The sequence below is a fragment of the Trichoderma atroviride genome, chromosome 1, assembly GCF_020647795.1.
Source record: "Trichoderma atroviride chromosome 1, complete sequence".
Lineage (NCBI taxonomy): Eukaryota > Fungi > Ascomycota > Sordariomycetes > Hypocreales > Hypocreaceae > Trichoderma > Trichoderma atroviride.
In genome coordinates, this window is record NC_089400.1 from 924,430 (window position 1) to 937,321 (window position 12,892).

The 12,892-nt window shown below is 50.2% G+C and overlaps 5 protein-coding genes across 5 annotated transcripts; all 5 read left to right on the top strand.

The window, feature by feature from the left end:
• Positions 1–150: 150 nt before the first annotated feature.
• TrAtP1_000362 (uncharacterized protein) lies at positions 151–987 on the top strand (the record flags this gene model as incomplete). The annotated part of the gene is made up of 1 exon (XM_066110547.1): positions 151–987. One exon carries the CDS (start codon positions 151–153, stop codon positions 985–987), a length of 837 nt encoding a protein of 278 aa, XP_065966619.1.
• Positions 988–3,956: 2,969 nt separating this feature from the next.
• On the top strand, positions 3,957–5,110 carry TrAtP1_000363 (uncharacterized protein). The gene is made up of 2 exons (XM_014091735.2): positions 3,957–4,448; positions 4,559–5,110. Exons 1-2 carry the CDS (start codon positions 3,983–3,985, stop codon positions 4,807–4,809), a joined length of 717 nt encoding a protein of 238 aa, XP_013947210.2. The 5' UTR covers positions 3,957–3,982; the 3' UTR covers positions 4,810–5,110.
• Positions 5,111–5,296: 186 nt separating this feature from the next.
• On the top strand, positions 5,297–6,896 carry TrAtP1_000364 (uncharacterized protein). The gene is made up of 2 exons (XM_014091734.2): positions 5,297–5,392; positions 5,524–6,896. Exon 2 carries the CDS (start codon positions 5,935–5,937, stop codon positions 6,784–6,786), a length of 852 nt encoding a protein of 283 aa, XP_013947209.1. The 5' UTR covers positions 5,297–5,392; positions 5,524–5,934; the 3' UTR covers positions 6,787–6,896.
• A 443-nt stretch (positions 6,897–7,339) lies between these two features.
• TrAtP1_000365 (uncharacterized protein) lies at positions 7,340–7,669 on the top strand (the record flags this gene model as incomplete). Its single annotated transcript, XM_066110548.1, has 1 exon — positions 7,340–7,669. One exon carries the CDS (start codon positions 7,340–7,342, stop codon positions 7,667–7,669), a length of 330 nt encoding a protein of 109 aa, XP_065966620.1.
• Positions 7,670–7,721: 52 nt separating this feature from the next.
• TrAtP1_000366 (uncharacterized protein) lies at positions 7,722–11,669 on the top strand (the record flags this gene model as incomplete). Its single annotated transcript, XM_066110549.1, has 3 exons — positions 7,722–7,801; positions 7,921–10,905; positions 10,979–11,669. The coding sequence occupies 3 exons, from the start codon at positions 7,722–7,724 to the stop codon at positions 11,667–11,669; spliced, it is 3,756 nt and encodes a 1,251-aa protein (XP_065966621.1).
• Between the last annotated feature and the right edge of the window lie 1,223 nt (positions 11,670–12,892).

A 12,892-nucleotide genomic window follows, 5' to 3' on the forward strand; every position in this document is an offset into this window, starting at 1 on the left:
CCCCGCCACCACCTCAGTCTCAGTCTCAACCTCCAGCCCCTCCGCCGACTGAGCGACGTGTTGTCAACCCCAACTGGGGTGGTTCAACGCCTTCGGCATCGGCACCTCCTTCCAATAACCCAAATAGCGCCAATCCCCCCTCCCAACGGCATGACTACTTTCCGGCCAGCCAGCAGCCCCCGTACTGCTGATGGCCGCCCCCCGGTTCATGATAACCGCATGCCGTCTCCAAAGTCGGCTTATCCTCAGCACCCGGCTCCACCGCACTATCCTCACCATTCAGAGATGCCGCCTCAGAGTGGCCCCGAGAATAATGCACCGCAGCCACCTCCTGCCCCAATTGCTGAACCTCCTACCCAGCGTATGGATGACCGCCCTCCATCTGTTGGGCCAAAGAGACATCGCGAGTGGGAAGACGAACCTGTGGCTAAAAAGCCAGCCAATGAGGAGACCCGTGCACGATTGGAGAACCTAAATCACCGCAGACCTTCGACGCCGCCCCGCGATGCATATCGTCGCAATTCATCTGAAGCTCGCCGAACGGAGGAGCAACGCCGCCCCGAAGAGCCCAGGAGGTCCGACGAGCCACGCCACAAGACGGAGAGCTATCATCCTTCTGAGGCTGCCCATCACACCCAAAACCACAGCGTGAGCTCGAATCACTTGCCACCGATGCAGCCAGGATCGGGCCCCATGACTGGCGTTGTTCATGAAAAGCCTCAGCCACCCGTTGTTCCCAAGGAGGAACCTCGCACGGAACAGGCTCCTCCGGCTCGTCCACCCCCTCCTCCCGCCTCTGAACCTGAGCGCGCGGCTAGGAAGATGGAAGTTGACGAGGATTACGACGATAGCGGAGAGGATGAGAAGAAGGCGGCCGTTCTCACCAATGGCTCTGGGCCTTCAGCGGCGTCTGGGGATCTAAAGGTCCCGCCATCTTCTACGAGCAACGCAAATGCTGCTTCTGGCCCTGCACCTAAAACTGAGTAAGGATATTCCGATGCACGAGTGAAGGAGGGATGGAATTTATGAGTCAGGTCTTACACGAGGCGAATTTTTTTTTACCGTGCATTTTTGTCTTCTTCTTTTCTTACTATATATCTCACTTCCCTCCCCAGTATTAGTACTACTACTTTTAAGTTTCATATGTTTACTGTTGACGGAAGGTTTGGCGGACGGCAGTGGGGACGGATTATCGGTTTTTGGCTAAAAACAAACTGCCGCCGGGGAGCGTTTTCCGTATCATAAGTGTAATGTTTTTCTAAAAAAAAAAAAAACTACTTGTCTGTATGTCATACATTACACGTATTCTATGTACCTATAGTAGCGCCTGTATTAACTCTTTAAGATTACAGTTCAGGTGGCATACACGGTGATGAAGTGTTAATAGAGGTAGTATGTCTATTGTGTTACTTAAGACATAGGTAGGTAGGCCACTGAGTTATTGGAAGTGCTAGACTATTCCTACACTGAGAGGTGCCTTGATTTAAGTGGGAAATGCCCAACACTTTAAACGACCCGGTGGCCTATATCTCGAATAACACTATAGACACAATACCTCTACTAACACTTTATCATCATAGGCCACCTGAACTGCTCGCCTCACAGGGGCCCAGATTTGATGTATACGTACCGCCAATGCTTCTGACATCTGAAATTTTTTAGTCACGTGATCCAGTTCGTTTCTTTTTTTGATAGCTTCTCAACTTGATTGGATAGATGCTCCTATCTTCTATAAGAAGCCTAGCGCTATAGTGCACGGGCCACAGTTTTGAACCGCTCATCAGGTCTCGCTTAAAATTTCGCCCACAAATTATTTCTTTGAAAGCCCTCTTTCACTTTTCTGCTCTGTGCAGCTTTGTCGTTTTTTCATACCAACTCATCACCACACCAGCGCCCAAAATGAGTGTATGTAGCCATACCGGTCGATCTCCCAGCCTCTCATGAAGATGTTAACATCAGAATAGCACCGCAAGTACGAGGCTCCCCGTCACGGCTCCCTGGCTTACCTGCCTCGGAAGCGCGCTGCCCGCCACCGCGGAAAGGTCAAGTCGTAAGTCTCGCAGAAAATTTTTCGATATCCTCAATTCAGGTGTTGAAGGGGATGAGAAACCCACGAAGGAGGAGAAGAAAGAACAATGCTAATCAATTGGAAATGCCAGCTTCCCCAAGGATGACGCCAAGAAGCCCGTCCACCTGACTGCCACCATGGGCTACAAGGCCGGTATGACCACGATCGTTCGTGACCTCGACCGACCCGGCGCGAAGGCAAACAAGAAGGAAGTTGTGGAGGCTGTTTCGATCATTGATACCCCCCCTGTACGAACAATGCAGCCCGCTTGGCTATGTGCCTATGGCTAACATCTTTTAGATGATCGTTGTTGGTCTTGTGGGCTACATCGAGACTCCCCGTGGTCTGCGATCCCTCACCACCGTGTGGGCCGAGCACTTGTCCGACGAGGTTAAGCGACGATTCTACAAGAACTGGTACAAGAGCAAGAAGAAGGCTTTCACCAAGTACGCCAAGAAGCACTCCGACAACAGCGGCTCTACCATCACCCGCGAGCTCGAGCGCATCAAGAAGTACTGCACTGTCGTCCGTGTCCTTGCCCACACCCAGATCCGCAAGACTCCCCTCAAGCAGAAGAAGGCCCACCTTATGGAGATCCAGATCAACGGTGGCTCTGTCGCCGAGAAGGTCGACTTCGGCAAGGACCTCTTCGAGAAGCCCGTTTCCATCGACTCCATCTTCGAGCAGGATGAGGTCATTGACGTTATCGCTGTCACCAAGGGTCACGGCTTCAGCGGTGTTACCTCCCGCTGGGGAACCAAGAAGCTCCCCCGTAAGACTCACAAGGGTCTCCGAAAGGTTGCCTGTATCGGTGCCTGGCATCCTTCCCACGTCCAGTGGACTGTTGCCCGTGCTGGTCAGGAGGGTTACCACCACCGTACCTCTGTCAACCACAAGGTTTACAGAATCGGCAAGGGTGACGCTGAGGACAGCGCCTCCACCGAGACCGATGTCACCAAGAAGAAGATCACTCCGTAAGTTTTTGTTTAAACACTTTGACTGGCATTTACAATTGCTAACCCAATCTTTTTCAACAGTCTCGGTGGCTTCGTCCGCTACGGTGAGGTTAACAACGACTTCGTCATGGTCAAGGGCTCTATCCCTGGTACCAAGAAGCGTGTTGTGACCCTCCGTAAGTCCATGTGGACTCACACCTCAAGAAAGGCTCTGGAGAAGATCAGCCTCAAGTGGATCGACACCTCCTCCGAGTTCGGTCACGGTGCTTTCCAGACCCCTGCGGAGAAGAAGCAGTTCCAGGGTACTCTCAAGAAGGATCTCGCCTCCGCATAAGTGCGAGGTATCGATTTGTTTCCTTTTTGAGTTTATTCGTCAGGTCATCATTGCATTTGGTGTCGGATTTGGTTTTGCCTTGGGCTTTTCTGGGGCTGGGTTTGGGCTCCATAATGGGATGAGCATGAAAAGAAAAAAGTTTTTCAGCTAGAAATCTGGAAAAATTTCACTCGAGATTTCCCTATCACGATAATGGAAATCCCACGCATATATATATGCATGCCAAAGTAGCCGCGCCAATACAAAATGTGTGACCAATTATAAATGCGCTTAATGATAATTGCCGTATGATTTACAAGTACTAGGTTGTAATAAAACTTCAACACTTATAACAAACATCAACAGTAAATATTAACAGCAAGTCTGTGCTATCGTTCAAAAACACTGCCTCGGTTACCGTTTTTTGCAGCTATAATCCAGTGATGTAAATTTCTACAGCAATTTTATAGCGTTATACTAGCCCAAGGTAACTCGATAGTGTCCAGAGACAAGATCTGGTATGCTGCGGTTTCAGTTCTGTGGACGGATTCGCCCGCGTTGACGTCACCCACCTCGAGCTGACTGGACCTCGAGCTTTGCGCGTAATATCATTATCGCCTACACATCTTCCTACCACTCCTACCCATGCCATTCATTCAGAAAAGACTCGGCGGCGTCCTTCACCTGTCATTCAAAAGAGGGTTTCATATCGACACACGAGTACCTCAACGCAAACAGTTGGCCAGCCATTCAAACACAAGTGCGCAGCAGCAACACGCCCAAGTCGCCCCGCGAATCTCCATCCCCAGCACACAGCGTCGAGGATTGTCAAATACGCAGCAGCAGCAGCAGCGCAACATGGCGAGCGACGAAGACTACATGGCCTTCCTCAACAAGGCAAACCAGGACGCAGAGGAAGGGCAAGCGGCGGCAGCGTCCTCGGCGCAGAGCGCGGGACAACAGCGGACGTTTAAGACGCAGGATGAGGGGAGCGCGTTGCCTCAGAGCATTGCAGATGTTTTGAAGGATGCGTTTTACGTGAGCGAGGCGGATGAGCCGTTCAAGGGGGTGTCTCTGAAGTGGAAGGGCGAAGGGGGGCTTCCCGATGAAGGTGAGTGCCATTTCCCTTGTCTTTCTTTCATGAACTCTGTCTCTCTGAGCAAGATGAGAGAATAAAAGAAGGAGAAGAGCAGTTGCTAATTGAAACGACGCTGTTTACAGTTGAATTCGCAAAACTGATCCAACACTGGGACGCCGAAAACGCTCAAGTCGACATCATGGACCCTGTCGACTGGGACTCGGACGGACAATACGCAAACATCATTGATGCTGTGAGCGAGGCTACTCGTGGAAACGATGTTAGGGTGTATAGGGTTGCGAGGGATCTGACGAGAGCGGAATATTGGGTGATCTCGCGGGATGATAAAGAGGATAGGATTGTCGGAGTGAAGGCATTGGGGGTTGAGTCGTGAGATGATGTTTCGCGGGTGGACGGGCTTTGATACTAGAGAGAAACAATATGTAATTTTGCATCTTGCTTGGGAATTTATTTCATGATTCTATCGCTTTCAGGCGAATTATACGGATCTGAGTAGCAGCTTATAGCTAGCTCCAGTATCTCATCTTTCAGCTATCTGATGTTTTAGCTTAACTTACCGTGCTTCGAAATTAATTTCGACAAATCTAGGGTAGATTTACACATTATACATGATGAGTTTTGTTGGCTGCGCAGCCAATTCAATAGATAATGAATTAAAAACAATACATTTTGTCGTTTAGTTAATTCTCATTTGGATAATGTGATTAATATTGCGACCGACAGATGATAGGTTTGTTATACTATACAAGTAGAAGATTGTAGGTCTAACTAGAAGCTCGCCCCATGTTTGCTCTACGTGGCAAAATCACATCAGAATCTGGGCGTTTCTCTTTTTCTTATTTCACCCCTTCTCTGTCATTCTGCATAAAATTCCATAGCTACTCTGTTACGTTACCAATTAGGTATGCAGCTGAGAAATGGTACCCTAATCGAAAATAGTACCTTGATTGAAAATGGTAGGAAATCCTTGTTTTTGCTCTACGCCCCGCTTAACGCTGCACCTCATCTTGTAACCTGCAAGCTGGGTCTTATCTCAGGCTGCTGATCAAAGGCACAAGCTCATATGATTGCCACTAATACTACCTAGGTACCGTATTCCGTTTTTTGTGCATCTCCATACACGGATACACGTGGTGGTGAAATCCAACTGGCGCGAATCCGTTGGCCCCCGCGGTCGATCGCTTGCCTTGAATGGGAGCTTTTCCCCCGGACCTGTCTGGGACACGCAAAGCCACCCATGGAGCTGACCATTAGAACGTGCAGCAATGACGTTCGGGCGCGTTCAGTGTCACCCGCCATCCAGGATCGATGCGATTTCGAAAAATTCGATCCCTCGACGTAGTGGATTGCGTGGCTTGTTGGGGTGGGCACTTGGTAACGCTGAAAGCCCTTCCCCCGATTACTGTTTTCGACTAAACAAAACACGGCTGCATCCTGGATGGCTTTTTTTTCATCACCATTTTCCCGAGCAAGTTCGCAATCTTGAAACCTCCTCAAAATGACCTTGAAGAAGAATGGCGGCTCTGACCGACGACCATATGATATCCGGCGCGTGTCGCTCATGCAGCCCAACAAGACCCCGAGCCACGATGCTCTGGCCAGACTCTCTCTGTACGAAGAAGTAAATCGTCAATTTGCGCAAGAATTTCCCCAGACGGCCTGGAATTTGGGCAACAGTTTTCGCCTGCCATGGCTTTTCTCGCCCCCTTCAGAACAACAGGAAGATATGACCACCGCTTCAGCAGATAATGCGACATCTACAGGTATTTCAGCAGTTCATATGCCGGCCCACGACTTCGAGTTTATTACTCCCACAGACTACAGCCATTCCGCCCACAATGATGATGGCGATTTTGATGTCCGATCCGCTACGACGACTCCGACGACGGCACCAATGGCTTCACCTTCAGAGCTCTCGGACATGCCAGATCCATTTGCCACTCTCAGCGCCGACTTTGACCCGCAATGGGATCTCGACACATTAGATTCACTACTCTCCTGGAGCAGCTACCAGGCTCAAGAATCACACGACTGCACACAAGCGATGCAAAACAAGGGCGAATGTGAAGCAAACGAACAAGAACAGTTGGAGGGGTCAGGTCTGATGGTTCCCCCACCCCTCTTCGAGCGCCCTGCAGAGCACAACATGATGCTACCTCGAGAAAGAGAGTCTCGAGGCTCCGAAGACCACGTTATAGCTGAAGAATCTTGTGTAAATAGAAAGAGCATGAATCAGATTATGTTTAATTTGAATCAGTTGGGAAGCCGGCTACGCGACGATGCCCGAAGGCAGCTGGATGCGATAAGCAATGGCTGTGATGCTTGTCCTTTGAGCTTTGGAGAAGGCTGAGCGCCTTTCTGTCTGTGCACTGCGCTGCTTTTATGCTTGTTTATTTCGGGTTTCCTGTTGCGTTTCCTCTCTCTGATATTTGTTATTTATTTAATGTGCAAAGGCACGAGGCCACAAATCTAAAGCAGAGTGAATGAATGGCTGCGTCTATTGATGCATAGCGACGGGCGCTTTCAATGCCCCTCCCGTATATCATCGAGATGATGTCCTACTACTAACTTAAAAACCATCGAGAAGCTACTTTGAAAAATACACCTACTGCTTTGGGGCTAGAAGCACCGAGACTGTACAGTAGTGACATGAAGCCAATTGCTGCTAGAGGCCAACTAACGGGAGCAAAGACTCCGCACGTAGAACAGTGCCAAGTACAGCAAGTGGGGACGAGCGCCAGTCTCTGCCGGCTCGCCCCTAATATTAACGGTTCGCCCCAAACGGTCTCGGCCCTGGAGTCCAGAGTACCTCCAACGCCGTGCCCTGCAGCGCCCTGGAGCGAGTATGAACAACTTGGCTTCGGCTTAGGCTGGCCTTTGTTTGAACCTTGAGCTCCAAAAAGATGAGCGACGGAACGCTCCGTGACTGTGCGTCGATCCACCCCGATAGTGCGCTGCTACTGGAGGTGCTGGGCGGCCACCCGCGGCGAGCTGTTGGCAGCTCTGGACGGCACATGGAGCTTTCGAAGCTGGATGACGGAACGGTATCGGTGGCTGCTGCAGCACGATGGAGTGCTTACAGGGTGCCCTCCAGGGTGCCCTCGGGGGCGCAAATTCTGCCACCAAAGGCCTATAGCGTCGGTGACCTTGCCAAGGCACCTGCTACACATGCACTTTCGCATATTGAGTCCCCCGAGGCCTTGGTGATCGGCGCTCCAGATGGTCTTTTATAATCTCCTTCTGTGACCAGCGATCCGAGCGCCTTGCGGAGGTTGTGGAACGGTGATGGCAGCATCTTCGGACCGAAGCTCGGTGAAGCCCGTCAGGCTGGTGTCCGAGTCTGCCAGAGAGCGGGAGACGTTTGAGTAAGACGCTTCTTTTCTTCTCCTTCTTTTCTCTTCTTCTCTCTTTCTTCTGTGTGTAGCCCGATGGACGTGCCGGCCTCGTGTCGTCCAACCAGCTGTTAACCCGTGCCCCGTGGCAGATACTCCGCGTCTCTACTCAGCTCCATCAGGCTGAACGAGACTGGCCGGCCGATTCCCTCATGCGAGCTCTCGGCAGCCGACGACGTGATCCTGACGGGCCTCGCCCAACTGGGCGCCCTCCAGACCGGCGCCGATAGGTCCCTCATCTCCCTGTTCGACGCCCACCGCCAGTGTATCGTGGCCGAAGCAACGCCCACCCAGCGCCTGTGTCCATCGATCAAGAGTGACGACTGCGAACGCCCCCTCTGGCTATGCGGCACCGCTATTCCTCGCAGTCATGGAGTTTGCGAGCATAGTCTCCTTGGGGACAGACCTCCCGACGCTGCCCATGGGGAATTGGCAAGGGAGCTCCCCCTGACCTTGGCCTACGATCTCGTTGTCGACTCTCGATTCTGTGCCAAACCGTTTTGCCAACCAGGCACACTGGCTCGATTCTATGCTGCCGTCCCGATTCGAACTCGGCGTGGCATCAATATTGGCGTATATTGTGTTATCAACGAAACACCAAATCTCACTTGGAATGATGGCCACTCCCAGCGGTTACGAGATATATCCTGTGCCATCATGGACCATCTCGAGGCGCAGAGGCTAAAGGTCTTGCATAGGCGAGATATACGAATGAACCGAGGCTTGGGGTCATTTATTGAAGGCAAATCATCCATCTTTGACTGGCAACAGTCTACGACAGGTCCTCCTACTGAGGGGGGATTGCAGACACTTGCAAACAGTCCCAGTTTCATGCGGTCGTCCCAGCAACAACATGAGAAACAGCAGCAACAGCAGCAGCAGCAGCAGCAGCAACAGCAGCGAGACGATTTTGGAGATGACCTCGCGACCCAACTATCACCGACGGCTCAATTGCCTGACCCGAACGGTACGACAAACCCGATCGATGCTTTCTCTGAACACGATCAGCGTACATTCTCCGTCGATAGCTCAGAGGCCATGCTATCTGAAGCTAAAGCCATGGCTGCTTTGACAGAGGATGAAAGTTCCGTGCTTATTATATCAAAGGCTGCCAATCTTATCCGAGAGTCAATCGAGGTGGAAGGCTGTCTTGTTTTTGAAGCTCCAATTCAGCCATACTTGTCTCAGACGCACACCAACATTACGAATGACGAAGAATGCCAGACATCTACAGCGAGCAGCAGCGAAGAAGACCTTGAGATGAGACGTCGAAGTAGGACCATGCCGATATCTAGACTCCTCGGCTATTCTACGTCCAGAGCATCGAGCATTGACGAAGACGCTACAAGCCCACCTCGCATAACGCTGACAGAAAGCTTCTTGTCTAAACTTATTCGACGGTACCCTAGGGGTCAAATTTTTAATTTTGGAGCTGATGGGGAGCTGCAATCAGACTCATCGGAAGATGAACAAGCATTTCCTTCATCTCCCGAGTCGACAGCGGAGTACCCGTCGCTGCTTACTTCCGACTCCAGAATCAGTTTACTATCTCTGCAGGATAAATCACAGACGAGATCTTCGGCCAGCCAGCGCGAAGGAGAGGCTCTTCTCAAAGCATTTCCTGGCGCTCGGAGTGTTGGATTCGTTCCCATCTGGGATCCGAGAAAAGATCGATGGTATGCGGGCGGGTTCATCTACACCAAGGACTTGGCCCGAAGCTTTTCCATCGAACAGGAGTTGAGCTACCTGAGGGCTTTTGGAATGCTTGCCATGTCTGAAATCCTGCGGTTCAAGGACTTGCGAGCCGACAAAGCAAAAACCGATGCTCTCGGCTCACTCTCGCACGAACTACGCTCCCCACTACATGGCATCTTGCTCAATTCGGAATTACTAATTGACACTAAGCTCGACATTTTCCAGGGAAATGTTGCCCACACCATTGAGACTTGCTCCCGTACACTTCTTGACACCGTAGACCACCTCCTTGAATATTCTAGGATCAGCCATTTCTCTGGCCGAGACGATAGGGCTCCTAGTTTATCTTCGAACGGTCTCGACTTGGGGCAATTTGGCAAGAAGTCTTTACTGAGAGACTCTCGACTTGATCATATCGTGGAAGAAGTAGTTGAAAGTGTCTTTGCCGGGTTCAACTTCTTACACTTGTCTGTGAAGCAGCTGTCGGACCGACAGAACGGATCAATCAACAGCGACGTGAATGCTAACCACCAGTCGGATTCATTGCAAGCCATAGACCAACTTGAACCTTGGATGACCAACAATGGGGAACTGAAATGGTCTTTCGACGATGTCTTGATAATACTCTCAATGGATGTAAGATGCAACTGGGGTTACATCGTCAATGTTGGAGCTTTCCGTCGAATAGTCATGAATATCTTTGGTAACGCACTGAAGCACACCAGACGCGGCACGATCACGGTATCACTTACGCAGGAATTGATCCGTACCAGAAGCCGGAAGAAGGAACGTGTTGTTCGGTTTACAGTACAAGATACCGGTAAAGGTATCACGGCCGACTTTCTCAAACACGGGATCTTTCGCCCCTTTTCTCAGGAAGACCCCTTGTCGCCAGGCGCTGGGCTAGGGCTCAGCCTTGTCAAGCAGATTACCACTAATCTACAAGGTGACATCTCGATTCAAAGTGAAGTTGGCGTTGGAACAATAGCCTCTGTCACACTCCCGCTGCAGCAATTGCCACTGTCTTTAGGCACGGCTCCTATAATATCCGAGGAAGATAAAGTTTTCAAAGAACAAGTCGAAGACCTCAAAGGGCTGCGAGTGAGGCTTCTGATGACGAATTCCGAATGGCGAAAGGCCGTGGTCGACATCTGTTGCGAGTGGCTGCACATGGATATAATTCCCAATACGCCCGATACAACTGTGACACCGGATCTTGTGATGTGGTCTTACATGGACTTGAAGCCAGTACAGGAAGACTTACAAACGTTTTCCAAGACGCCTAATGTCGTCGTGTGCTCGAATGCATTGGTGGCCTATCGCCAGTCACATGCGTTTAAGAAGGCTGCCTCTGCTGCTGTCTTTGAATTTATATCACAACCGTGAGTTTGTCAATTTTTTTTCTCTCTCCAAACGTTACAAAACTTTCTCTTGCTAATATATTGCAATCAATAGGACTGGACCGCGTAAACTTGCCAGAACACTACATTCGGCGTACATGCGATGGATGGCCAATTCCAATTCACCAGCAGCGGCCACTTCAGCACCAATGGTAGCCAAGCGACCAAAGGGACCCAAAAGAATGCCAAGTTCATTCTCTGCCAACAATGTTAGCAGGCCTTCCCTAAGTCGATCAGCTAGTACAGTATCTCGAGTCGACAGACCAGCATGGACGAACAGCGCCAATTCGTCAGCACCACCCAGCGCAACGGTCGAAATACCTGCAGTGTCTACTAGTGAGCCTACGACACCACCGATCAAAATCCTGCTCGTTGATGACAATTTCATCAATTTGAAAGTATTGTCTACTTATATAACGAGGCGTAACATTGGATTTGACGCCGCAAAGAACGGCCAGGAAGCAGTGGATCTCTTTCTTTCGAGTTCTGACACACCATATGCCTGCATCTTAATGGACATATCTATGCCTATTATGGATGGGTTTGAGGCCACGAGACACATTAGAGCTCACGAAACCCAGAAGGGATTAACGCCAGTGCCAATTATTGCACTCTCAGGCTTGACAACAGAAGACGCCCAGCAGGAGGCGTTTGGTAGCGGAATGGACATGTTCTTAACCAAGCCTGTGAAGCTTGGGGACTTGGGGCGGCTACTTGAATCTCAAGGAATAATCCACGCTGGGTGAAGCAAAAGCTGGGGTATACAAAATCTCGACTAATACGTTCTACTTGGAAAGGCCTACAAAGGACGAAACAGAGCACATTGTACCGACATTCCATGTTGAGAGAGAGAGAGAGAGAGAGAGAGAGAGAGAGAGAGAGAAGATGATTATCCCACCTAATCTGATGGAATTGCTGCGCCAGATTTAACGTTACACTACAAGACTAGCAGGTATATGCTTTGGCTATTTTTGTTTTATTTTTGGGATCGCTGCCTAGGCAGGAGAATGAAACCAACAACAAAAAACAGGTCTGGATTACGCAGAGCGACAGCTACTGCGGTCGGAAAAGGGCCATGAATAGTAATCTGACTAAGATGCCGGACGTGACGACAAGGCATGAAAGAATATTTATAGGGCTGCGTGAAACGAGCTGGCCAGATGGGGAAGAAGACTAGTATGGGGCAAGGCGAGTACGATGCGGTGAGGCTATATCAACGATCAAGAGGGCCGCTGAAGAGCTTGCCTAGGAGGATTACACATACAGAGCCCGTCCAAGGTTGATGAGCCTGAGGGATGTTGCTGCGGTCGACAAAGATGGTCTATATTCAGGCAGAGAGACGTTTTGCTAGGTCGTGTTGAGACCCCCTTGGTATTATGGCTGGAGAGTTCTCCAGGGGCTCTGGAAGCCGGACTCCGAAAATCGCGGGGATCGGGAAATATCATTGAAGAAGCTCGTTATTTATTGCCATGTACATGTGAATGGCAGCTATTCTTGTAATAGTAGTAGTAGCGATAGTTGGATTTGGAAGAAGTGAAAATAAAGGGGTTAGCCTGCGTGCAGGTGAGAAAATAGCGTGAAGAGGGTCGAGCTCTTCGCCCACCGCTCGTTCAAGAGAAATGTTCTCCAGGCTTGTTTTTCCTTGTAGACTCGGACCGTATTACTCCACAGAATGAAATTGCTTTGTGCCCTCCGCCCTCTGTCACTCACCATAAATAGAAATACTAGTAGCTATTGCTTGGCTCCAGCGCTACTCTTGGGTTGAGAAAGAAATGGGTGAGGCTTCTTGCCTAACATGTACATACATACAGTAATTCGAAGATGAAGCACTTGGAAAGCAAGCATTGATCAGTAAGTAGCCTTTCTGGGGCATCTGCTGACAGCGAGGCAGGGTTCTCACGGCGCTCTTTGATGTGCTTTTTTTATACTTGGCCTGGTATTAGTAGACGTTGGGAATGTGTCATCATTT

What these genes read in the sequence shown, in the direction of transcription:
- TrAtP1_000363 (XM_014091735.2), top strand. Translation starts at nt 3,983, where the DNA reads ATGCCATTCATTCAGAAAAGACTCGGCGGCGTCCTTCACCTGTCATTC. An exon ending in AGGGGGGCTTCCCGATGAAG is followed by an intron (nt 4,449 to 4,558) that starts GTGAGTGCCATT and finishes CGCTGTTTACAG; the next exon opens with TTGAATTCGCAAAACTGATC.
- TrAtP1_000364 (XM_014091734.2), top strand. Translation starts at nt 5,935, where the DNA reads ATGACCTTGAAGAAGAATGGCGGCTCTGACCGACGACCATATGATATC.